Source organism: Coenobita brevimanus, chromosome 78 (genome assembly GCF_032717465.1).
Source record: "Coenobita brevimanus isolate Jiangsu-jjx chromosome 78, ASM3271746v2, whole genome shotgun sequence".
NCBI lineage: Eukaryota > Metazoa > Arthropoda > Malacostraca > Decapoda > Coenobitidae > Coenobita > Coenobita brevimanus.
The window spans coordinates 47921915-47946079 of NC_137031.1; the positions used below are offsets into that span (position 1 = coordinate 47921915).

At 40.6% G+C, this 24165-nt stretch overlaps 1 protein-coding gene across 1 annotated transcript in view; it reads left to right on the forward strand.

Moving 5' to 3' along the window:
• Positions 1 to 24165, forward strand: part of PKD (serine/threonine-protein kinase D3) — a 174008-nt gene that overhangs the window by 111862 nt on the left and 37981 nt on the right. The window contains exons 3-6 of the mRNA XM_080279477.1: positions 2638 to 2776; positions 3777 to 3908; positions 7246 to 7439; positions 19821 to 19925. Of these exons, the coding sequence (XP_080135603.1) occupies positions 2638 to 2776; positions 3777 to 3908; positions 7246 to 7439; positions 19821 to 19925 (570 nt within the window). The remainder of the gene's footprint in view (positions 1 to 2637; positions 2777 to 3776; positions 3909 to 7245; positions 7440 to 19820; positions 19926 to 24165) is intronic.

Sequence of the window (24165 nt, forward strand, 5' to 3'; positions counted from 1 at the left end):
CGAACTAAACTTACGGTGGTGGAAGGGTTTGAAGACAGACAAATATAAAATGATTCTATCCACAGGGCAAGGCCAGCTGAAGCACTTTTAATACAGTTTGGACCAGACTTGTGGAAAGGTTGAGGGTCAGGTGTTGATGCAGTATTTTGAGTTTAAGAACAGCTAGTTGAAGGTTGCGGCCACAGGGAAGGGGCAGAGGTTTGATCTTGCAACATTTGTGGGGCGCGGGTGTTGACTCATGTACTCCGTCATGTTCAGGTTGTGGAAGTAATACGGATGATTTCTACCATGCTTAATAAAACTGTCTGGAAGTACTTTGAATATAAGTTATTCCTTCGTATAGAAGGTGTTAAGGGACTATTCTGATATAATAGGAAGGGCAGTGAGAAGGAGGTTGGAGCAAACATGACAAAAAAAAAAAAGACGACGAAAATAGAGGAGGAAAATATAGTAGAGGCTAGAAGATAGTAAGAATACAAGAGGGGTCATTGAAACGACACCTAAAGTAGGGTAGAAAAATAATGCAGAGGGTTGTACATAATAAGGAAGTTAATGTAAAGAAGATACTGGACAGTATTAAGAATGAAAGGGTTTTGGTTCGTGGCAAGGAAGAAAAACGAAGAGATGGAATCATGATATGAACCGTGATAACGAAGGAAAGGTGAGCATTACGCACGAAATGAAAAGGAAGGAATGAAGGAGAGAAACCTTAAACTCCACCTTCCCTCCAAAGAACATTTCATAGCGTAATATTTGATAGCCTGAGTTTATGAGAGAGAGAGAGAGAGAGAGAGTGCGTGTATGCATGAGTGCGTGACAGAGTGAATGGGTGAATGTGAGTGTACGTCATTAATTCAAATGTGATTAACCTGTCCTGTTGTGACGAAGTTTGTGTTTTATTTGAGTAATGTTATATTTCTTATAATGGTGAAAACGTTTCGAGCGCTGGTAAATTTCTTTGGAAGTAATGGTGCTTATAAGAAAAAAAGATGTGATTACTTAGTAATTATTATTGTTGTTGTTGTTATTAGTAGTAGTAGTTTTGTAGTTGTTGTTGTTAATGTACCGGTAATGATAATTCTTTATGGTTGTTGGGGGCCCTCATCATTCATTCACTCTATGTAGTGCTGCACCCGGGTGCCTACCATATCCTCTCTTCCTTCTTTCCATCCTTCCTCTTCTTTCTTTCCTTCATTGTTTCCTCTTCCTTCTGTCTACTGGTGACTCTACAGTACATGAGTGACAAGCCAAATGGTTTCCTACGCCGAGTGGTACGGTAACCATATAACCAAATTATGGCGCCTGGTGGTTTAGTGGACAATTAAGGCGCTCCAATCGGATTGAGCCGGTGCAGGTTTATATACAAGGGATGGTTGGGGTTTATTGTTCACGTAATGCCACTTAGGGATGAGTGAGGCTGGTCACTCACATCTTAAATGTCAGACCAACTTGCCTAGCTCCGGGCTTCTACGCTTCTCGTGAGGCATCGCTGGATTAGATGAATAATAATAATAATAATAATATTATTATTATTATTATTATTATTATTATTATTATTATTCCTCAGGGCTCTGTCCTATCACCAACTCTCTCTCTTTTATTCATCAATGACCTGAGCTGTACATCTAACCCCATCCACTCCTGCGCTGATGATTCCACCCTTCGCCTTTCCATTTGGTTCCTGCAACGTCCATCTCAGCAGTTACTTTAACAAACAGTGGATGAGGCTAAGGCACACCTAATGTCTGACTTGGCTTGTATCTCTGACTGGCGTAAAATAATCTTGTTTTTAATGCATCAAAAACCCAGTTTTTACGCCTATCAACCCGACACAGTCTTCCACAGGAGTACTCACTAGTGTTCAATAATATCCAGCTGAATCCTGCATCATCCTTGAACATTTTGGGGGTTTCATTCACTCGGGACTTATCTTGGAAAGATCATATTGCATCTCTTGTAAAATCTGTTTCTAAGAGATTGGGTGTGTTAAGCCGACTCCGTACCTTCTTTACCCCTACACAGTTGACTTTATTCACAGGTTTTATTCGCCCCTGTGTAGAGTACAACTCTCGTGTGGAAAGGCTCCCCACATACAGCTGTTCTCAATAGGGTGGAGTCAAAGGCTTTACGTTTCATTAGCTCTCCTTTTCTTACTGGTTCCCTTCAACCTCTGTTCATCGCCGTACTGTTGCATCTTTATCTCTTTTCTATTGCACCTTCGATGGTCACTGCTCCTCTGAACTGTCTGTTTGCATCCCTCCACCTCTACGATGGGTGCGTAGCACCTGTCTAGCAACTATCATCTTTCAGTCCATCTCTCTGATGCAAGAGTTAACCATTACTCCCAGTCCTTCTTTTATGCAACAGGTCAACTCTGGAACTGCCTCTCTCTGTATTTCCTACTTCGTATGATCTCCAGTCTTTCAAACGCAGTGTGTCCAAGCATCTCAAAATGAACGGATCTTGAATTTGGCTTTTTTTTTTTTTTTTTTTTTAAGGAACGGTTTGTGGGCTCCTGGCCTTTGATTCTTTCTTGCATAAAAAAAATAATCTTCACCTTCACCATTATTATCATTATCCTTTGCACACTTACTGCCACTGCTCCACAGGTAATTAATTACTCATTTTCCACAACAGTTCCCGGAGCACAGCCTGAACAAGCTGAACGAGCGGCTGCTGCTGTTTCGCCACGACTACGACTCTCCCAACATCCTTCAGATCATCAACGCTGCCTCTGAGGTTACCCAGGACACGCTTGTAGAGATCGTCATGTCAGGTGAGGAAGTCTTGGATAGAGGAAGGTTAATCCCTATTAGTCACATGATTTATTTTTCGCTTTATTCTTTCATGTCTCTAGACGATTTCCTGCCCTCCCCACCACTATTTTTTTTTTTTAACAAGATATGTTGGATGTAGCCTTACTTAGCTTCATCATTTGCTATCCCAAGACTATTTCCATCATCTCAGGACAGAGTTTTTGAACTGAAGGTGTTAGATGGAGCCTAAATTAACTCCTTCGTTTGTTGTTTGCCTATCCTAGACGATTTCCTCAGCTTTTCAAGTTGAAGGAGTTACATGTAGTCTTAATTTACCCCATCACTATTTGGAGACGCTTCATAAGCCGAGTCAGATCATCTGGAGGAAAAAAAAAAAAAAACTCATTGAACTCAGAGGTCAAGGGATGGGAAAATATAACACAAAATCATGGTCGAGTGAGGAAGAGTAGAATGGGGTGCTTTCAAAGCTAGTGTTCCGGCGGTAGGTGGCATGACCATTTTGACGAACACATTCCCCACGCTGTTTAAAAAGCATATTTTTCTTTGTCAAATATCTACTCTGTTGTGTGAGACTGTGAATCATAGTAATGTCATACACCGTAATATAAATAATACAAATAGAACCAAAAATAAGTGTTTCATTTCAAAGTGCCAGATTGAGGTTAGACAGTTTCAGACACTTTCAAGCAGTCATATTAAGCATTCCAAGTCAAAAACTCTGCAAAGGCTGTTTGAAATTTGCTGGCAGGGTTGCACAGTTTTCTTCAAACAACAGTCAAATAGAGTTGCAGTGATAATGTTATTTCCTAGTGACATTGGGCGAGACATCATACAGTAAGACGATGAAGGATGAGGAGTGTTGTGGTGAAAATATTTTATACTAGTGATAAAGAACTGTATATCAGTACAACTTATTATGTTGGTCATAGTGACTAGTAAGTTATAAGCAGTCACCTCAAAATATGTTTTTCTATTAATTTCCTCTGATCTCATCCTTAGCACACAACCCCTCCGATGAAGTACAGATCCGGCCGCACATGCTGTATGTTCACTCCTACAAGACTCCAACCTTCTGTGACTTCTGTGGAGAGATGTTGTGGGGACTGGTGCGGCAGGGGCTCAAATGTGAAGGTAACCACCAGCTACTTTTATCTGCTTTGCTTCCCACATCTGAATTGTGCTTGATCTCATTTTGAAGATATTTTGTTCTAAATTATAGTCATGATGAAATGCTGGAGTAGTGAGGACTGAAGGAATAGGAGCAAAGTTAGAAGCAGATGGTAAGGTATAGAAACTGATGTGGTTTTGATGGAAGAAACTGAGTTAGGAAAATTTAAAGCAGATATTAAGGTGTTGAAGCTGATGTGAATTTGATGGAAGAAAGTGTCATGAACAGAAGGCAGTTAATGAGGATTCTGAAGGCTAGAATGATGTGTGAATTATTGTGTGACCCATTTCACTTAGGCATGCTGTAGATTGTTCTCACTTCTGTATACTCTCTGTTTCTGGAACCTACCTAACCATATCCTTGGAAGTGAGAGTAAGGATTGGATTGGTGATCACAATGACAGCTGCTTTATTGTTCTTTCTTTATACAGTAACAACCTGTTACCGGTATACGATTGTCCAGTATGCAATTGATCGCTATAATGATCGATAAAAACTTTACACAGTTTCATGTTAATGATCATGGAAATTGCTTATATGATTTTTGTGATGGCCTCCTCCCCATTTCCCGCCTGCCCATCGTCATGAGTGCACTTTCGTCACCATGGCGGCCCACATGCTCGCTAGTGTGTTGGTGCCCTACCTGCTGCAGGCCCTGTTGTTCCTCTGCTGCCTCATACTCGTGTGTGTGATGATGGCCCCGCCACCTGAGAAGAGGAAACGAGTGGTTCTGACTCTGGAGAAGAGGAGGGAGATATTGGACAAGGTGGATGCTGGGTGTTCGACATCTCGCATCCTCCGAGAATTCAACCTGGCCCGCTCTACCTCATTATATCAATAAATCCTGGGACAAACTCACCTGGTACACGGCTGACTTTGTATCGAAGACCAGTGTACCTTCCCAGGTTTGCAGAAATTGACCGCTCCACGCTGATTTGGTACCTTCAGCAACGTACGGCTGGTGTGCTGGTGCATGGTACAGAGTTGGAGGCTGCTACTGAGAAGTTCACAAGGTTACACGACACCCCAGATGTCAAGGCATCCGAGGGTTGGCTCTTCGCATTCAGGTTACAACATGGACTTACCAACCGTAAGGCTCATGGTGAAGCTTTGGATGCCAGCGAGGAGGGAGTAGAAGAGTTTTCGCAGAAGATGAAGGGCTTGATCAACAGGGAGGGCCGCACTCTCGGTCAAGTCTACATTGCCGACAAAACTGGGCTATTCTATCTCTCGCTGCCAACGAATGCCCCAGCAGAGGAGACAGAGAAGTGTGTACCTGGCTACAAGCTCTCCAAGCAGCGGATATGTGCTTTGTGTTGTACCAATGCTGACGGCATTCACCGGCTTAAGCCCGTTATTGTTGGCCATGCAAAGCAGCCTCGATGCCTTCGTTTGGTGATGGATGTCCTTCCTGTTGTTTGGTACCATTCTGTGAAGGCTTGATTCATAGCCAAGATCCTCAAAAACTGGTTTCACCAGCACTTCATCAAGGGGGTCATCTGTTATCAGACAAACACACTAGGAATCCCACGCGACCAGGTAAAGTTCTCCTTCTGTTGGACAATGCACCTGCACATCCGTCCGACAAGGAGTTGGTAACTGAGAATGGCCGCATTAGGTGCCTGTTTTTGCCACCTAATATTACTGCTCTCATCCAACCAATGGACCAAGGAGTGATCATGGCAATGAAGAGGCTGTACCGACGGAAGTTCCTGGGCGAGGTGATGGTTGTTCGTGAGGACGAGGACGAGCGCAGGGAGGGACAGGACGCACGAGGCCAGCAGACTGTGGAAAACCTTCGCCGCTACAACCTCAAGTCAGCCATCTACAACTGGGCCAGTGCATGGAGGGAAGTCTCTGTCAAGACTCTGGAAAGTAGTTGGTCTAGTCTGCTGCTTGGAGTTGATGTGGTACATGACTTTCTAGGTTTTGACGTGGATGACTTCCATGCGCATCTTCGTACGGCTGGCGATGAGATAGTTGTGGATAAAGTGCGTGAGTGGTTGGATGATGACAAGGGTGATCCTGGGTATCAGATCATGTCTGGTATCGAGATCACATCTTCAGTTGCAGGTACAAGTACCCAACTTAAAGATTCTGACGAGGACAGCGAGGATGATGAGGACTCCTCTCAGCGCGCCACTACTCCAGCCATTACCAAGCTGAGCGCACTCCGGGAGCATGTCGAGTTCGTTCTGGACTACCTTGAACACCCAGACTGCGACCGGGAGATGGGGCCTCTGGGACTTGTGGAGGAAGTGCGCGCTTTTAGACAGGGCATCATCACTCACCAGAATCGCCGGTCCTTACATCAATCAACCATTGACAGTTTCTTCAGGCCCGTGACCTCTGCTTTGCCCAGCCCTGGCTCCACACCACTGTCTCCCCAAGACAGGCCTTCCACCTCCGAGCCACAGTCCAGCACATCGGCCATGATCGAGTCGCCACTGGACGAGAGTTTGCGGCTTTCTTTGGAGTCATCTGCAGTGGGTAGTCCATCACCACGTCCCAGCAGCGCGCTCCTCAGTTGCCTGCAACACCTAATCCTGGACTTGGCAATGAATAAACAGTAAAAACTCACCACTAGACCACACGGAAATTTACAGTGTTGTGCAGTGTTAAGAACAGAATGTGCAGTGTTGAGAAGTTAGAATTCAGAGTGCAAATGGATTAAGTGCAGAGTGCTGCTGTACACTGGTGAGTTTCAAGTGCAGAGCAAGTAAGAAAAGAATGTGCAGTGTTAAGAAATTAGAATTCAGAGTGCAGAGGCTTAAATGCAGAGTGCAACAGTGGTGAGTTTCAAGTGCATTGCAAGTAAGAAAAGAATGCACAGTGTTAAGAAATTAGAATTCAGAGTGCAAAGGATTAAGTGCAGTGCAACACTGGATTACTGTACGTGCTTCAGGTGCACCTTCATACTGTCGGAGTCTGAAAGGAGGCGGGTTATTCTTTGCGATGGCCACAGACGTGTTGTAAGTACCCTGGGTACTGCTAAATATTTTCAATACTCACCTCTAAATCCTCATTCTCTGGTTCCTTTTCAATTATTTCATGCTTTCTGTCCCTTATTTGTGTGAATAGGGTCATAAATAGGTGCAATCCACGTCCAGTAGGGAGTTATGTAGGTGGTTTTCTGAGTTAGGCTGGGTTAGAGTCCATAAGTACCTATCCAGGAGGCACTTTCCCAAGTCCCAGACTTGCCCTTGGCTCTGTTACGTCGGATCTTGGAGGGATTACTGTAACATATTTATTTTGATACCTGTATTTCTTTTAATGTTGCTAATTTGTTGCAATTTCACAGGATGTGGTCTGAATTTCCACAAACGTTGTGCATACAAGATCCCCAACAACTGCAGCTATGCTAGACGGCGGCGCACCTCTATGCAGAACATGCCACGATCGCCTTCCGATTCCCTTAACTCTCTCCATAATCAGTCGTCTTTGGAGGGAGATGCTGCCACTCCTGTGGTAAGGGACATGGCTTCCCTTGCTATCGTACGTATTAACAAAGAGTTTTGTCTGTATTATTTTCATTCATAATGTCGGCTTGGTTGCATGCTACAGTGGCATCATTGTAGTTGATAGTCATTGCATATGTCCCTGGTTAAGTTTTTAAAATTAATGTTTTCTTTTAAATTTTGCTGTGATGCGATGCTACAAGGATGTAGGTGAATGATTTGAACTTGCTTGTATTGTCGTTATATATATATAGCTTGCATAGTTAATGATTTTAGTTTATTACTTAATGTTTCTGGGTCTATGGTAGCTGGGTAGCATTTACATTGTAGAGTACATTATAGTGTGTAGTTTCAACCTGTACCTTTTGGTGGTGAATTTCCTGTGGGTGTCAGCAATTTGGACTTCTTTGGCCTAGTTTCTCATCAGTTTGACATGAGCATCTTTCCTTAGTGACAGATATTAACTGATGGTAATACAGCATAAAATTTGTGAACTCTTCACAGGTTTTGCTTTTAAATGAACAAAGTATGGAAGTGATATCAGTTTTGCTTGATTGTTTTGAAGGTTAGTGCAGTACTGAACCTCTGAATACAGAACTTTACACTGGTTGTTGGTTATATTATCTATTCTATCTATCTATCTATTGCCAGATGCCATAATCAATATTGTTTAATCTGGAACATATCATACTGTATATATATATATATATATATATATATATATATATATATATATATATATATATTTTTTTTTTTTTTTTTTCTCCAAGAAATGTTATTGCCTGTACCACCAAATCAGTTCAGATATTACTTGGTTATTTAAATCTTTCCCATTCACTGCACTGCTTTTGGATAGTACTTGGTGCCTGATGCCAACTGATTGTATTAAACTGAAGGAAACCAAAAGCAATCAAAAGATTACAGTAGTGGAACTGTATATGCAAGGTTCTCTTATTATGTATATTACCGGTGTAATTTTTAAGATACTGTACGGTTTTGAAGTTTTTAATTGATTGCTGGAACCCAGTACAGTAGATTCTTTGGTATTTTCCCCATTATTCCAGTTGATACTGTACTGTAGTAGTAAACTAAGTTTTCCTTAGTTGGACCGTAAGCAAATTACTGTACAGTACTAAACCATTATGCAGTTTCGATTACGCATGATCTCACTTGTGGCACCTGCGCTTCAGTGTTGCTTTCCTCTTTGGCTTCATTACAGTTCAGATTTATGGGTAGGTTCAGTTTATATTTAGTCATTCTTAAGTAGAAAACACAGTCTTCTCAGTAAGGACATGCACTATTCTTTCCGTCATATTCACCCAGTTGCACCGACATCCTTCAGTACGGTAATGGTTTTACAAACACAGTATATAATATAGGCATATAGTGTTTTATGAAATTTCTTTCACCTGCACTCTTATGATTCAAAGTAGAAGCCAGTAGCCACATAAAGTAGTTAGCTACTGTTTTATATCCTCACTGGGTATCTTTAAATGATTTTACTTATTTGCCTGCTGTGTTTGTTGCACCACAGAAGGTAATCTTTTACATGAAAATGATAAAACAAACAAATTTCATAATTAATATGCATTTTACAAGTTGGTGAATTATGTATACTGGATGTTGATTTTGAAAACATTGTACAGTAGTTAGCATTCATAAAGGAAGAGGCTTCAAAGGGGCATATCATATGTGATGAGGAACTTGGTAGCCTGGCAGTGAGATATACAGTATTTCAAGTGTACTGATAAAATTGGTGTACAGTAACCTTGCAGCTGCAGTGTAGTATGTAACCTCTCTGTTCTTCCCTGTCACTGAGTTGATAATTCTATTGTACCAATTCTGCAGCAGTAACCATTGACTCCATCTCAGACTTAACGTGCCTTCACAGTATTCTTTTACCCCTTTCTTTCTTTCTCCTACTCCCTGTGACTTATGGACTTACCAGAAAGGCCTTCACCTCTTGGTATGTAAGACAGGTGAAAACAGTGCATGAATGGCATGTCTGTAGCTGAGACAGGTTGTGTGTGGCTGTTGTCTGCCTGTTTAAAAAATTTTCTTCTTTATTTTTTGTATCACTCATGAACAGACATAACTTGTGGTTTTCATCTAATGAGAATGTGATAAATTTTGCTTTATACTCAGTAAAAAGTTCCATATCAGCACACATATCCTTCATTTTTTACTTGAGATGCTGTGCTCAAACCTTGATCATAAGGCAAGTGAAATAGACCGTGCACAGTGTAGCGTGGGTTGAAGTAGATACATTTGAGGCATTAGAAAGTCTGCCATGGGACCGTTAGTTTTCAATAGTATAATCACATTTATGATTTATGCCACTATTTCAGCCCAGTGTCATTGCTTTACAAGTGCATTTTTTACCCAGAATCAAGGATTCAGTTTCTTCTTGGCATTTATTTATTTCAGTTTTATTTTTCTATAATGAATGGCATCAATACATATTGATATAGGCAGTCATGAATAGAACACTCAGAAATTAAGACTCAACAGTCATTTTAACAGTCCCATCTTTTAGTCGGGATTGGTGTAGTTTAGGTGTTACCTTACGTTCAAGCCAAACATATCTTTATTGAATGTAAGTTGAGGGATACCTGTATACATACAGTGTACATGAAGCATCAGTTATTGTAGATACAGGATTGGCTTTTGTACCTTCCTAAGGCAGAATAAAGAGTTCATGGATAAAGTCAGTTTCTGAGTTGGTGATTATGCAGTTCTGCATATTTGTGGCAGCTGTGTGCAGAACTCCTGACTTGAGGAAGTCAGCATATATTTTTACACATATTGTAAAAAGTTGTGCTCATTCTACTACTTGCACTAAAGCTCACTGTTTGGTAATGTCAGCACATTCATGCCCCTGCCTATCCTCCAGTTTCAGCTGGAAATGACATATAAATAATTTTATATATCGTATTGTATTGTTTATAAAGGCTCCAAAATGCTTGCAGTATATTTAGTATTTAGGCAACCAGTTTTATTGGCAACTTCATCCAAAGCTGAAGAGGATATATCTGAGTGAAGCTTTTATTTAGCAGTTACACTTTCAACTTAGCATATTAAATTGTTAAGCTGTATGTGAAATGATCTTGCAGATTAAGTGATATAGTAAGGAAGAAAAATACCTGTACTGATGTTGAGGTACATGAATCTCATGTATGGACATTTCTGGGGAAAAGATTGATATTCTGACTCAGGACCATGGGTTAACAGTTTGTTCTGGCAACTGGGGGTTTGTACCAATAAATGGGGATGAAGGGAAGGTAAAATTGGAAGAGGAGAATGTAACTGCAGGACTGAATGAAAAATGTGACATGAAATGAAAAGACATAAGGGAACCTGGTAGTAATAGTACTGTGGTGATGTTATATGTAGTGCATTCCCCTCATGAGGACCCAAGGCACTGCCCCTGTACTTTGTTGAAGCAATTAACTTGCAACATAATGTCCTTCCTCGTGTCAATCGGTGGCCCATGGTTGACTCTACAGTATTCTGCTCGGTCTTTTTTCTGTCAAATTTATTTTAGTGGGATCTTTCATTCATTCACTTATATTGTCTCTCCTCACTTTCATTTTTCCCAGTAATGTTCATTTTTTTAAAATAGAGCACAGACTACAGTGAATGTGTGGAAGTTGGTACATATGGTGTAGTTCCCTATTATTCAGGACTGTGGCACAGTGTTAAACTCTACCTCATTAACCATTTTGATTTTCATTAGCCACTGTACTGTACTGCTGTAAAATGCGCATAAGCATCCTATATGAATCTTCCCTTGAAGTTGTTATCAACACAGCCTAAAAGTATACGGACTGTTCTAGTGAAGCCAGAAAAATCTGCCTAATTTATACAGGTTCCTTTCCGTTGCCAATTTTCGTTAGCCACCGCACTGCACTGCTGTGTAATGTGCATAAGCATCCTCTGTGAATCTTTCTTTGAAGTTGTTACCTACACAACCTAAAAGTATACGGACTGTACTAGGGAATCCAGAAAAATCTGCCTAAATTATACAAGTTCCATTCTGTTGTTTTGACCTTTCAGTTATGTGGATGTCTGTTCCTTCCAGTTAGCCAGGTAAAGCAGCAGTTTACTATATTGTACCTTTTACAGTTGTGGGATTTGAGGAGAGGGCATGAATGTTGCAAAGTGAGGACTTTAGGAGTCTGGTGGAACTTAAAAGACTGTGAAACGTAGGAGTTTACCATATAAAAATGCAATTTTATGTTAATTCTATCAGAGAAAGTGGGAATTTGTCTGCAGTTATGGAATTACCGTGTCACTCATACTGTGTAATGTTATGTTTAGTGTTACCTTTATACTGGATTTTACATGGGCACTTGTACAGGTATCCCTCAGTTAAAGTGGCATGCTTTTTTGATAAATGATTTTAAGGTTAATGATTGAATAACAAGCAGCATATAACATGGATTCATTAGGTATATGTTTTGATTGATTGAAAGGTTCCACCCTATGAAGGTATTCTTATATTTTTATTTTGTGATGACCTTATAAAGTCTCAGCCTGTTCGTGTATATTGACTAAACGTGTTGTATGAGTGATGTGCTTAAGGTCAACTGTTGCTTGGGATGCTGCCTGAGCCACCTGCTGTCTACAAGACAAACAACAACAATACCCACCTCATGGCTGACCAATAATTTAAAACAGACACAGTCATAATTTCATTTGAAGTTTAAACTATCACTGTGACATAATTTTGTAGCCATATTAATGCATTTTTCTACTAAGAATGTATGGAAAGCAGAGTAAAAAACAAAAGAAACATTAGTTACCAAGTTTAATCCCTATCATTAGTCTCTCATTTACTAGATGGACTTTTCAAACAGGTGTTGATGAGGAGCTTACACGTGATGGTGCTGTGCACTCTGGCTTGAGCAGCTGCAGCAACCATTTATTAGCCAAACCTTCTCATATTTCCCTGCACCTTGCTGTGGGAAGACTTTGGTCAGACCCTAGTGAGGTGCTGTCTACCACAAGGGGGCACCAGATCCCTGCAGGGTGTTTTTACTGTACAGCATCTGTTGGATGGTTCCACAGAAGCAGCTTTTTACATATGGTTGAAGGGTGTGCTCAGCTAACAACAGCAATACCAGTAACATTAACAAAAATTCTTCAAACAAAATAAGCTATACAGGGCAAAATGATGAATATATAATAATGTCTGAGTTAAATGAAGTGTTTGAAAGAACAAAATAGCATGAAGAAAATAATCACTAAAGGCAGCATTAGCAGTCACTTAATAATTCCTTTCGTTAGAATCACTGCACCATGGGTCTTGAAAGCATGTGTATTAAATCACAAGTGGAAAGCAGACTGTGAGGTCATGATGATGGAAAAAATGCGCTGTGAGACAGCAGTACGATGCTTTGGGTTGTGTAATAGGTACAAGTTTAAGTTACTGAGGAGTGAATGTGCAAAGTTCTGAAGGAGAAGAGTGAGGAGATTACGATTATATCAGCTGACTACAAGAGTTTGCTTGTGTATATTCATGTATATGTATGTTTAAGTTTATGTGTGAGTTCATGTGTTGCATTCAAGAATATAAAATGGTATGTGCTTTCTTGTGTACTTATGCATGTGCATGTGTGTGTGTGTGTGTGTGTGTGTGTGTGTGTGTGTGCGTGTGTGTGTGTGTGCGTGTGCGTGTGTGTGTGTGCGTGTGTGCGTGTGTGTGTATGTGTGTGCGTGCACGCATGCAGATGTATGTGTACACTCAACCCCCTGCTAGCACGCGTTCAGCTATCACACTTATCTGCTATCACGCACACATCAAATGCACAACCATACATGCTGTCACGCACCCCAAGACCGCTATCACGCGTCGAGTTTGAAGACAGGCTAAACGAAACTTATTCACACGGCACATCATACGAGGTTTGCAGAGGATACGACGGTTAATCGGAACGGTAACGTGGTAAAATTCCCAATTATAGCACGGGCATTTGGAATGCATCTGAACGGATTCCTGCCGAGGACACGACGGGCAAAACAGTGACCAAAACCCATTCAGCTCGAAAGAATATATCGTACTACAGCATTGAAATTTAGCCTAACACTGAATACTTATTAATATTGTATTTTAGAATAAATATCAATCATTTTGAAACCCTTATAAAGAGTTAATATTTCTTATGCCGAAAAAACAGTGATGTCGATAAAGTAATCACGTGTTTACAACTGAGACAGGGCTCTGACGACAGTTTGAGGAACGTGTGTGATAGCGTCCAAGTTTTGTTCCACTTAAATGTTCCTCAGCCATTCCTGATACTGTATAAGGTACCATGTGATACCCCCTTTAGCTGTGGACACTAAAGAAATGGAGACAGCCAAAGAGATCTGGTGGCAACTAAGCCACTCCCAAGCCTCGAAACCCATCAGACCACCCAAGCTGTAATCCTTATAAAAGTTTGAATGGACTTTTATGTTATTTATTTATTCATTATACTGTTATTATTAATATAATAATGCTTTATTTCATGTTAGAGGAGAGATTGGCAGAAAATCGTAGGCATAAAGTGGTTAAAAGTTAGAAAAATGGGCAACTGAAAAACCAATTAGAAATTTTCCCATTGATTGTTCAGTTCAGGTATTGCGTATTCATCTATCACGCGTGTTTCCTGTGACCAATTAGGCGCGATAGCAGGGGGTTGAGTGTACATTCATGCATGTGTGAGCGTGTAGGCATCCGTGCGTTCATACGTGTACAGTATGTGTGAATAAAATTACCTCTGGAGACATGGCATGTGTACCAGTGATGTGAAATTTTAAGCGCTCTAACTTTTCTCTCATGGTAGGCCAAAGAATATTAAAATACCTAAGGAAGTAGGGCATTCCTTCACATCCTATTACCACACAAAAAATCTATTAAAGGTAAGGGATTCATCTTGACACAGCCATAAGTTAACGAGAGAGGTGCTGTAATGTCTTAGTGTTTTTTAAACTGATTTGAAATCACCCATAAAACTGCTTTCTGCGGTGGCAGTAAGGACTAGATTGAACTGATGCTGAACGTACCTGCACATGCCTCTTGTTGCTGCTTCATGCCACTGCCTTCATTTTTTTATGGTTGTTCATCCAGTTTGCACATTTGCATTTGTACTTATGTTCATCAGACAACTGTCTCTGCTGTGTGCTTTCATGCTACATTGGCCACTTGAAAATGTATGGTTTAGGAATCTATTACTCGGAACTTGCTGGTAATTTTCATTACTTTTATTATGGTTTCCTGTACACCAGGAAACCGTTTACTATGCTGGGTGGTAACCATAACACCAAATTATGGTTCCTGGTGGTTTAGTGGGTAATTAAGACACTCCAATTGGATTGAGCCAGTGCAGGTTTTTATTCAAGGGATGGTTGGGGTTTATTGCTCATGTAATGCCACTCAGGGATGAGTGAGGTTGGTCACTCTTATCTTAAATGTCAGGACCAACTTGCCTAGCCCCGGGCTCCTATGCTTCTCATGGGGCAACATAGGATTGGATGATGGATGGATGGATGGATGGAATTGATTGTTCATGATAATGCGTCAGAATTCATAGAGACTATTAGAAAATAATTTTAGTTTTTAAAATGTCCATTTACGTTCCAAGCTGGTTTCCTGTCACTGTAATTCTTTATGGATCACATGATAAGAGAACTGTGATGCAGCATTCTGCAGCATTAGTGATGATATGATGCCTGTGCTTGCCAATGTTTATATTTTTTAATGTAAAAAGTAACAAGAGGCTTAAAGGCAGCAAAGCTAATCTCTCAAAAGGGAAAGCCAAATTCAGGTATATGTATACAGTCACTTCCACAAGTGCTTTCAGGGTTCACATTTGCAGTTAGTGTTCATTGTTAAAGGAAAGATGGAAAAAGTGAAAATAACATATTGGGATAATATACTTGGGTTATTGTCATATTCTGAGGAGAAAAAAAAAAAAAATGCAATTTAAGCCATAATATTCATGGAGTAAGGGGTGAATCATCCCTGGAAGGCACATCCTTGGGATTGGTTTGGGACCAAAAGCATGATAGCCTTCCTTACATAGCTCTTCCAGGTAAGGAATTTAACTACACTTGCACAGTCCAAATCTAAGACTGCTACACATACATATGTGTTCTACACATCAAGGGTAGGCCAGACACGTTAACCTTGCATGGCAACTGGCCAAAGAGATGGAAAACTCCAGATTTAAACCTAAGAACTTAGTAGGTTTGGTACAGTAGTCTTCATGCATCATGAGATAGGTTATGTTGAACCTTGTGCTGAATCTAGTTCGTGCTAAATCCTGACATACAGTATATTTACATGTAAAAAAGGGGTTAGGTTCTGGGAGCCCCATGTTTTTCTTGCAAAATATATATAAAGATTGGTTATTACAAATATGTCTGCCTTAAGACACCTGATTCAGTGTGTTTTCATATGATCTCTGTCTATCTATCTATCTATCTATTGCCAGACGCCTCAATCCCGTTTGGGGTGGCCACAAACAAATCGCCTCCAAGTCGCCCTGTCCCCCGCCATTTCACTGTCCTGCTCCCAACTCACACCCCCTTCTCTCATATACCTCTCCACCCCATCCCTCCATCTCAACCTCGGCCTCCCCCTCCCTCTTCCCCCCTCCACCTCACTCACATACACTCTCTTCGTCAGTCTTTCACCCTCCATCCTCTCCACATGGCCAAACCACCTCAGTGTGTTCCTCATAACGCTTCCTATCACATCCACATCAACACCACAACGCTCCTTTATATTCTCATTCGTCAGCCTGTCTCTCCATGTGACTCCACAGGCTCCTCTTAAATAACTCATTTCCACTGCTCTCACTCTTGACTTGTGTCCATCCAACAACGTCCAAGCTTCACTTCCATACGTTAGAATTGGTATCACAATACTGTCATGTAGTAACTTTTTCACTTCCATGCTCACTTCCCTGTTTCTTATCACTGCTTTCAAAGAACCAGCAACCTTTCTTCCCTGCTGTACGCTTTCAAGCGCTTCACCCTCCAAACCTCCATCCTTACTCATCACACTACCCAAGTACTTAAACATACTCACATTTTCCAATTCCTCACCATCCAACCTCGCTGTACATTCACTGACTTCACCTCTCTCAAAGACCATCACTTTACTCTTCCCTACATTCACCTTTAGATTCCGTTTCTTACACACTCTCCCAAACTCATCCACCAAGCCTTGCAGCTCCCCTTCGTCTTCACTCAACAACACAATATCATCTGCAAACAACAGTACAGGCAGTTTCCAAACACTATCCTCTCTCACAAGGGCCACTCCAACATCCACTACCCTACCTTGTACCTCTTTTATTACCCCATCCATGTACAGATTGAACAATTGAATAATAAAGTGAGAAATTAAATGCTCATGTTATTGCGCGATCGTTGCTTCCCATTGTCTTAAATTGCAACTCTACTGTAACCATAAAGGCATGTGGCCATACAACTTGGCTAAACCATTTTTTAGTGGCACATTATTGAAGTTAGAGCTACATAGCACCCTGTATAGTACATATTTGTAGTACACAGTAAATTGGGCAGCAAGAGGTATTGTCTCCTGCAAAATCCATCATCATCATCTAATCTAGATCTGTGTTGCCCCACGAGGAGCATAGAAGCCTGGGGCTAGGCAAGTTGGTCCTGACATTTAAGATGAGAGTGTCCAGCCTCACTCATCTGTGAGTGGCATTACATGAGCCATAAACCCCAACCATCCCTTGAATGTAAACCTGCACAGGCTCAATCTGATTGGAGCACCTTAATTACCCACCAAGCCACCAGGTGCCATAATTTTATTGTATGGTTACCACCCAGCTTAGTAAATGATTTCCTAGTGTACATGAAGCCATTTGACTTGTCACTTAGTGTAGAGTCACCCATAAATAGAGGGAAGAGGAAAGAATGAAGGAAAGAAAGACAGAAGAGGAAAGAAGGAAGAGAGGAAAGGGCAGTTCCTGAGAGCAGCATAACCAAGTGAGTGGATGGTGAGTGCCTCCACCTACCGCATAATTATACAGTATTAAAATTCATATGTTACACATCCTGCTGTGCTTATGGGCAGCACCTCTCCCCCCCCCCCTTTTTTTTTTTTTCTTATAAACATTAGTAAAGGAGTTAATGATGTCTAAGATCTCAGCAAATGATCCACCTTGCAGGATATACTCCTTCCTAGTAGTAGACACCAACAGCTGATAACTCTTATGGTTAGAGTCCCTGATGATTTCAGTCTGTTTCCGGCGATTGTGCCCTCATTTATTAATATTAATATTAATTAAATTGATTAATACGTTGAATAACAATTAAGTTAGGCAATTGGACAAGTGCTTACTAGGTACTGTGACTGTATTGACTTCTTATTTTGTCTAAGACCTACATACCTCACTTACCAGTTAATAATTTCACAAGAACATATATACTGGTATATATTTTTTCAATCAAATTCTCTAAAAAGGCATTGATAAGTTTTAAAGACAGTCACACGGCATATATCAGAAATACTGTATAGTGAAGTGTCAGGCTTCCTGACATCTGCGTCATCCTGTGTCATAGGTTCATCTGTTCAGTGTTCTTGATGTGAGATTTTTTTATTTTTTTTTATAGAATATACGGAAGCAAATACTGTATCTGATTGATTTAAGAAAATAAAAATGATTGAAACGAGGATAGTACAACATGGGCAGTGAAGCTCTGGATAACTTAGTATCATTTGTCGTGGTTTGAGGTACAGTTGCCAGAGCCTACATCAGATTGGGTTAATTAAGGATCTCTATATTTATCCATTGGTTGTATTGAAAAAATATACAGATACTTATTGATTACTGTGTTATGTTTTACAATGAAGGCAATGAAGCAAGGGTGGAAATGAGAAGGCTGTGCAGGTAATAGACAGATTCTGTGTTGGTTTATATCAAGACTCAAAAAAAAAATAAATAAATAAATAAATCAAAGAAATGTAAGACTTTTGTAAGAGCTGCAGATTAAACAAGCTGGAGTTGCAACATTTCTCTTCTCCAGTTTTATGACTGATAAGAATCCGACACCCTTACTGCAGTCTGTGTGGCTGTAAGATGCAGAGGATTTTCTCCTACCGAAAGCTATTATCCTTGAACAGTGGAAAGATAGGCTTGTTTTTATCCCTTCTTACCATGGAAGTGTTTGACATCCTTATGAAGATGACTTAAGTCAATTTGCAGCTGCCATCGAGCACTGCGGCATTGGAGGCCCCTTTCTTAAACCAGCCTTGGGCTGAGGCTTAAATTTACTGACAACTTTGCTGTGTGGTAAAGAATGCAAAACCACCATACTGTTTTGATGAAACTGAGAGCTTTGATGCCTTGTATTAGCTTAAGAGTCCACTCCAGCCTTAACACCACATTGCTTGGTGACAGTTGGAAATTGGCCTAATCCATCTACCTAAATAGGTGCCTGTACTCCCTCTGTAGAGGCAAAAAATATGGTTTTTAATATGAACAAACCTATTATATCCTTAACTTGGATTTTATCATTTTTAACACTTTGTTGCTTTGTTTACATGTATTGTACAGAAGTGCTTCATGTGCACATATACAGACATTTGTTTGTGTACAGATGCTCGGTCTTGTGCAGGCTCTCTATATGTCTTCCTGAGCCAGATTTTATAACTGCTGTAATAAGCACTATACGTGCTTGACTGTCATAACTGTTATGGGGTGTGGTACGTTGCATGAGTGTCTTGTGCTGTACAGTACTGTACTGTACGTGAATTGAAAATGCGTGTAGTATGATATGCTATGTAGTGGATGGATTGGCTTGATCCAATGTTTGACGGTACAGTATATTACAGTACAGGTGATTTACATTTTATGAGTCATCTATGGATTTTTATGGGTGTATGTGGTGTAGTGTGCTGTATGGCCTCAGTAGATTTTGTATTAATTATGTGGGCTGAATTTATCACAAGTGACATATTTAATATAGAAAATATTTCACTTTTGTTGTTTGTACTGTACATATTAGTGATTTTTTCAGCATTTCTTCCAGGTACTGTATGGGATTATTGTAAGGATGATGTACTAAAATTAAGTGTGAGTGCTGCTCAGCTTAGTACAGTATTTAGTGTAGCTGCTGTTTGAGTAGTAATTAGTGATGTTTGATTTACTCCATTAATGTCTTATTTAATGTGTGTGTGTGTGTGTGTGTGTGTGTGTGTGTGTGTGTGTGTGTGTGTGCATGTACTTTGTTGCAGCATCATTATGGGCATTATTTTAGCTACTTTAATACTATGTGTAGTAATATATGGCATAATATTATATGTGGAGATGTGTGGCATAATGTGGTATGTTAAGTGGGGTGGCGTGTGAGTGTGTGCGTCGTGGCTGAAGTGCTGCTGTGTGTGTCCCCGCAGACCTCCACCACCTCCAGCCCCAACATGAAGTCCGGCCGCCCGTCCTTCAGTGGGTCAGTGGGGCGGCCGGCCTGGGTGGAGAAGGAACTGGCCGGCCGAATCAAGGTGAGGCTTTGGCCACAAGGCAGTGAGTGTCCAGGCGAGGAGTGATCATGAATGGAGCAGGCAGTTGAGGAGTGGCTGAGTCCAGAGCAGTCATATAGTGAGGTGGTGGGTGGGTGGGAGTTGGTTTTATGGAGGAGTAGATAAGGGGTGGCAGGAGGATTAAAGTAATGGGTGGAGGTGGATTCAAAAGTGGCTGATTTAGTTTGGCAAGAAGCAGTCATATGGATGCAGAGAGATGTCAGTGGTAGAAAAAGCAGGTAAAGAGGAGGTAAGTGAGGTACAGGCAGTTTTTAGTAGAGTATAGTGTTATGTAAGAGATGTGTTTCAAAATATCAGAACTTTTTACATAAATCTGGCATTGTAAGATGATGGAACTGGTAATAATAGCAGTAGTTGTAGCCTGTGGTTCATCAGACTGTGAACTTAGTGGACTGCTGGCTGAAGGTGTCATCCTCTTGCAGTCCACCAACCTCCTTTTGGAGGATAGGGGGGAAGCCGAGGGACATTTGTATAACTGTGTGGTGGAGCCACATGGTTATACAGATCAGTGCCTCCACGTGAAGAGATCCTTCTCCATCACCAGAGGAAGCCAGTAAATTAAACAAGTAGCAAAGGAACTAGGGTATACCTGTATTAGGTAATTTTTCTGTGATTTACTCTGGAATTAACAGTAAAGCAGCACTTGAACTATACAAGATAGTTTTTCTGTTATACTGTATACTGTAGAATTAATAATACTGTGGCAGTTGAACAGCACAAGGTAATTTTTCTTTAAAAAACAGAGGAATTAATAGTAAAGTAGTGATTGAACTGCATGAGATAATTTTCATTCACTCATTCATTATCCAATCCTACATTTCCCCACGTGAAGCATAGGAGCCCAGGGCTAGGCAAATTGGTCCTGACATGTAAGATGAGAGTGACCAGCCTCACTCATCTCTTAGTGGGATTACGTGAGCAATAAACCCCAACCACCCCTTGGATATAAACTTTCACTGGCTCAATCCGGGTGGAGCACCGTAATTACCCGCTAAATCACCAGGCACCAAACTGTGTTTATATGGTTACCCTCAGCATGGTAAATAGTTTCCTGGTGTACAGGAAACCATTTGGCTTGTCACTCAATGTAGAGTCACTCACAGGCAGAAGGAAGAGGAAAGAATGAAGGAAAGAAAAACAGAAGAGAGAGTGTAAAGTCACCCGTTGGCAGAAGGACGAGGAAAGAATGAAGGAAAGTCAGAAGAGGATGGAATTCCTTAAATATACTATGGAATTAATAGTAAAATACATTATTAAAATGGTAATTTGTAATGAGGAATGACACTAGTTTTGTTTTCATTCATTTATCATCTAATCCTGTGCTGCCTCATGAGGAGCATAGGAGCCAAGGGCTAGGCAGGTTGGTCCTGACATTTAAGATGAGAGTGAGCAGCCTCACTCATCCCTGAGTGGCATTAGTTCTGTACTTGAAACTGAACTGAGTTGATGGCCAAGAATTGTTTGTGTACCAAGTGGGTGGGCAGTGGTTTTAATAGAGACATGGGAGTTGGTTGTGGTTTATTGTGAGGTATTTGAGCATGAAGTGGCCAAATGGAAAATGACAGGAATTGGTTGGGTGATATGGAGAACAAAAAGGAGTTATTATGGATGATGGTGAAACGGGCTGTTTTGTGAAAGATGAAAAATGATTGAGTTTTTAGAACTAGTGGTCGGAGATTGAGTTGTTGACTAGTGGTTGGGTAGACCGTGGCTTATAGGGAAAATAGTGGGTGATGGGAGGGAAAGATGATGAGTGGTCAAGGAAATTACTCATGAGCTGCAGGTGATCAGCAGGAAACAAACAAATCCCTGGATAGGGCATTTTATTGGAAATTTTCCACAGTGAATGGCCTAACAACAAAGTTCTTAAACAGACAGTAACTAAGTTTCAGATTGAGTGGGGAAGTAACTCACCAGGAATAATATGATCATGGTTTAAGTTGCCAGATAGAGAGTTAATTTATACAGTGTTCTTTGAACATTGTGGTAGTAGTTACTGGCATTGTTGGCTTTTGATTTGAGAGTCATGAGGCTGTTTGTCGTGTCCTGAATGATCCGGCACAGATTAGAATGTTTGTGTTTGAACTAGTGTACAGACAGAACTGAGAATTTATCAGTATGCAGCTGTTGGTGTTGTCACAAGAGATGACATGTGTGGAGTTTGAGAGTCTTGAATATGCAGCAACTGCATAGCATGTGGTTAGTACAGTTCAGAGTACATGACTGCATCAATGATGTCTTTGGTTCTGCATACTAACTAAAATGCTAGTATATAGCAGTACTCTACTTTTTTGTTATTTGAAACTAATGACAAGCAAGATCCATCACTTTGCATGTTTGCTCTTGATTTATTTATTTTCATATAACAAGGAGGCATATGTCTTCAAGTATTGGTAACAGCCAATCCATATAACCCTTTTTAGGCTGTGGAATGCCTGTGGTGTAGGAGGGTCTGAGGCTAGGTTACTTTAGTCCAGACTATATAAACTGTAGGAAACCACCTTACATCCCTGATAGTGTTTACTTGATAGAAAAACCTCTCTGAACACAAATTAACACTCTTAGGCAAGCGTATCAGTGTGAATTATTAAACAAGGAATAAAAATACCATATGCTTTTTAGGTGTGTTCTTGCAATAACCTTTGTCTTGCTGGCACAGATGTCATATCCTTCCCTAGCTCAGCAGCATAAGGGAAAAAAAAAAAAAGTCATCCATCATCCAATCAAACATTGCCCAACATGGAATGTGGGGACTCATGGCTAGGCAACTCAGTCCAGAAACTGAAGATAAGAGTGATTAGTTGCATCCCCCTTAGTGGCATTATGCAGGCAATGAACCCCAACCATCTCTCTGAGTACAGACCTCTGCGAACCACAAGTACTGGTAGTAGGAGTGCCTTAACCTGGAAGACATCAGATATCTAAAAATTTATATGACTGCAGCAGAACCAGTTCACTACATCAGTACACATCATGGAGGCTCATCTTTGATCTCCATGTGATGTGCTTGTGTAAAAGAGCTGTCCCATAAGAGGGAAAGTACTGAGTTTGATACAAAAAAGAAAAAAGTATTGTATAGTAAAATAAATGCCTTTGAAATTCTTTGTAAATAAGAGACTGGAGCCTCCCAGTTTATGTTGCCTATGTGTTAACCTGGTTCTTCATGTACTGTTTTGTGAATCTGTACATCATGCCCCCTTGAACCTGTTATAATACAGTATACTTAATGTGTTAACCATGTCTTTAACATGGTCATATTTTCCAACTAAAAGTCATGAATGACAAACTAACTGGCTGATACACTTTCAAGATATATGCCTTGCAACACAGTTAAAACAGACATAAGTGACATGAAGGAGGCTTATGACAACAAATACTGTAGTGATAGCTATCATTACTACTACTATATCTACCAACATTACCACTCCTACCATCACTACCAGTAGCACAAACACCATAACAATCACTGATACACATACCTACCCAAACATCAGCTGCCATTCCCACCACTATAAAAGCTGCCATCACTTTAGTAACCACAGTCACCATCACTTTCATCACCACACCTGCCAACACATCCACTACATCTTGGGGTTTTCCACCAAGAGCAAGTCACATACACAAGGACAGTGTAATTTAACTGAAAAAATAAGTCCTTTCCCAGGGAGGGGGTCTGTTGAGATAAAGCTGTGTACAGTACATGGGGACACCACTGTGTACCTGGAAGGTGGTTACTTTTCAGTCAGCTTTGTTTCAGAGAAAAGTATTTATTGTGAATGTGTAAATCAGGGGTCTGCTTTACTAAACTACCCAAGTAGCTGTTCATAATGATACTGTTACTCAGGCAGTCTAATACAACTTCAAACTGTCACCTTCGATCGTACAAGTAATGTTCATAATGACACTGCTACTTGGGTGGTCTAGATATCTAAAGTTCTAAACAATGGCCTTTACATAATTAGTCTTCACACTTTGTGAAATCTGGACTACAGCTTGACTCCAACGTGGTTAGGGATAGAGGGTGAAGAATATGGCTGACTGTAGGTCATTCACTTTAACTTGGCCTGATTTTTCATCCTTTAGCAGCATACTTCCCGTAGCTCAGTGACAGAATAAGACAATGGTTCAACTGTACATTGTTTCCTTTGCACTCGTGGTTAGCACAGAATTTTAATGTTAATTTCTTGTTACAATTCTGCTG